The sequence below is a fragment of the Cariama cristata genome, unplaced genomic scaffold (genome assembly GCF_000690535.1).
Source record: "Cariama cristata isolate BGI_N322 unplaced genomic scaffold, ASM69053v1 scaffold3974, whole genome shotgun sequence".
NCBI lineage: Eukaryota > Metazoa > Chordata > Aves > Cariamiformes > Cariamidae > Cariama > Cariama cristata.
In genome coordinates this window covers 36,794-39,877 of record NW_009613463.1, presented here as the reverse complement: position 1 = coordinate 39,877, position 3,084 = coordinate 36,794, and the positions used below count along the sequence as shown (strand labels likewise).

The 3,084-nt window shown below is 43.8% G+C and overlaps 1 protein-coding gene across 1 annotated transcript; it reads left to right on the top strand.

The window, feature by feature from the left end:
• Positions 1-414: 414 nt before the first annotated feature.
• Positions 415-2,219, top strand: PRSS23 (protease, serine, 23). Its single transcript, XM_009699034.1, has one exon. The coding sequence runs from the start codon at positions 426-428 to the stop codon at positions 1,542-1,544; it is 1,119 nt and encodes a 372-aa protein (XP_009697336.1). The 5' UTR covers positions 415-425; the 3' UTR covers positions 1,545-2,219.
• The last annotated feature ends 865 nt before the right edge of the window (positions 2,220-3,084 follow it).

The window sequence follows — 3,084 nt, the reverse complement described above, 5'->3', positions numbered from 1 at the left end:
GTGGAGCTAGAGAGTAGGTGGGAGCTTTCAAAGAACACGGTAATCTAGCTGAAGACAGACACATTTACACTTTGCAGGAGCCATGGGTTCTGAATGCAGGAATTTACACAGTCTGAATTTTCTTTACACCATGTGAAGACTCCCACTGATGTCAACTGGGAGTTGGTGGCTCAGCACACCTAAGGGTTAAATGCCCTGTGTTTCAGTGTTAACCTGGGACACTTGTTTCAAGATACAGGTGAAGGCATTGGTTTGACACTGAGAAATCTGAAGTACTTAATGATAGTTGGCTCCATTCAAATCACTTGACCCTTATTATGTTATACTTGATTAGCAAGCCTTTACTTACCAAGGTAGATTAATCTTGCAACATGTTTGGGTGAATAACTGGACTTCCTTTTGCTTTCTGCAGACCGACATTCAGAATGGCAGGCTTGTCCACTTTAATCCTCCTTTTGTGTGCTGCTAAAGATGTGATGCCCTCCAGTTCTCACTGGAAGCCAACTTGGCCATCTTACAGAGTTCCAGTTATCCTGCCACAGTCTACCCTTAACTTGCACAAACCACAGTTTGATGCTGAAGCCAGACTGGAAGTGGTATCGCCCTGTGGCCCAGCCTGCCACAAAAGTTCCCCGCTGCCAACTTATGAAGAAGTGAAGAACTACCTGTCCTATGAAACCTTGTATGCTAATGGCAGCCTCACTGAAACTGAAGTGGGCATATATATTCTGAGCAACAGCGGTGATGGGTCTCAAGGCAAATCTCGAACTAAGAGGCAGATTTATGGTTATGACAGCAGGTTTAGCATTTTTGGGAAAGACTTCTTATTGAATTACCCATTCTCCACATCGGTGAAGCTGTCTACAGGTTGCACGGGGACGCTGGTGGCTGAAAAGCATGTTCTTACTGCTGCCCATTGTATCCATGATGGCAAGAGTTATGTGAAAGGAGCTCAGAAACTGCGGGTGGGATTCTTAAAGCCCAAACTGAAAGATGGCAGCAAAGGGGCCAATATCACCAACTCGGCAATGCCTGAGAAAATGAAATTCCAGTGGATCCGAGTGAAACGGACACATGTCCCCAAAGGATGGATCAAAGGCAATGCCAATGACATTGGCATGGATTATGACTATGCGCTGCTGGAGTTGAAGAAGCCTCATAAAAGAAAGTTTATGAAGATAGGTGTGAGCCCACCAGCAAGACACTTGCCAGGAGGGAGGATTCACTTCTCTGGCTACGACAATGATCGTCCGGGAAACCTGGTTTACCGTTTCTGTGATGTCAAAGATGAAACGTATGACCTGTTGTACCAGCAATGTGATGCCCAGCCAGGTGCGAGTGGATCTGGGGTGTACGTGAGGATGTGGAAGAGGCAGAATCACAAATGGGAGCGTAAAATTATTGGAATATTTTCAGGCCATCAGTGGGTGGACATGAATGGCACCCCACAGGATTTCAATGTAGCTGTTCGCATCACACCCCTCAAATACGCACAGATCTGTTACTGGATCAAAGGCAACTACCTTGACTGCAGGGAAGGATAAAGACAGTGAAACTCCTTGAAAGCACTTAATGACTGGTTTTAATTACTCATCTGAGGAAAGACTAGACTGCTGCTGCAAATGTGTGTGATATGATCTTGTAACTTCGGGATGTGATATATAGCTTTTCAAGCAAGCCACCTTGTTCTTAGGACAGGGGCTGTGGGGTGCTGTCATTACAGCTCAAAACTGGGGAGAAAAGAACATCTGCTGGGGCGGGAAGGTGCAGGTGGACTTGCTGAATTTGCAGCTGAGCAACTGAAGATTAACTAGAGGCGGATCAGTAAACTACGAAATCAGAACCGTCTCCAAAGAATCTTATAAAAGGGACGCTGTTGACTATCTCATGCCTACAATGTTTGTTTTAATAAATCCTAGGATTAGTGGAAATGCTTTGATCTGAACTTTTAAAAGAAAATATTTCTATGCTGTTGGGGGCTGAAGAGGGGCATTTAATGGTGTTTGCAACCCAAACATTACAGCTTTGTGTTCCTGCATGAGAAAGGGAGTGTGAAAAGGGCAAGGCATGCGCTGCGGGAGATGAATGCCACACAAATAGCGTGAAGGGTAAATAACTGCCTAACACTTCTAACCTTCTTTCGGCCTGAGTGATTTGAGACTTCATTTGTAACATAGTTAAGAAAAATGGTTTTTGAGGAAGCAGACCTTGATGTTGCAAGGACTTGAGTGTGAAGATGATGTTGGTCATATGAGCAGTGCCATTGCATCCTGCTTTGGGAAACACAAATCATACATGGGATTAAATCTTTATAGCAGCTGGGGCATAGCCTTGCACCTAGCAGGATCCCTATGAATACACTGTTACAGAAAGTGTATGGGGACAGAGGCTTGTTTATGTTATGACCTACTTAGATCTTTTAAGGAAAATCTCGTGTCAGCAACTCAGATTTTTAGAGGGGAAGCCTGTCTTTGCCCTTGCTAGCCATCTGAATTTCTGCCTGCAAGGCAGGTGAAGGGGAGAACAGGACAAGGGTTCTGCTGAGTTTTCCCCCTTTTTGTTGAAGATCCATGCCATTCTACCTAAAAATACACTGGTTAGAGGGACCCTAGATTTTTAATGTCTGCCTGTTTTATCTCTTTGACAGTGTAATTTGTACGGCATCTTGACTTACATTTCTTGTATTGTTTGAGATACGAATACTCCTCCCCATCAAACTGTTGAGTTACAAATAATTGGCAAATGCACATTTCAGTAATTCTGCAGCTGGAATAGAGCCACATTATAGGGTGCAATGTGAGTTTGCTGCAAAGTGATGCTCTGCTGCCTCTTGTAGATAACACTGACTTACATTTTTACTATAGCGGAACTGGAGTTTAAAACGAGAACTGCTTTTTATAGGTAAAATCAGTGCAGCCAAATACTTGTAGCTCAGCAAACAGCATTGGGAAGTCAATGTGGTCTGTATAAACAGTGTTCCTCAGGTGGATTGTGCCACTTTATTACAGTAACATGGTTAAGTGCATGTTGCCACGCCAATACTATTTTTTTAAATAGGAGGATAGACACTGGCTCCAGTTCCAA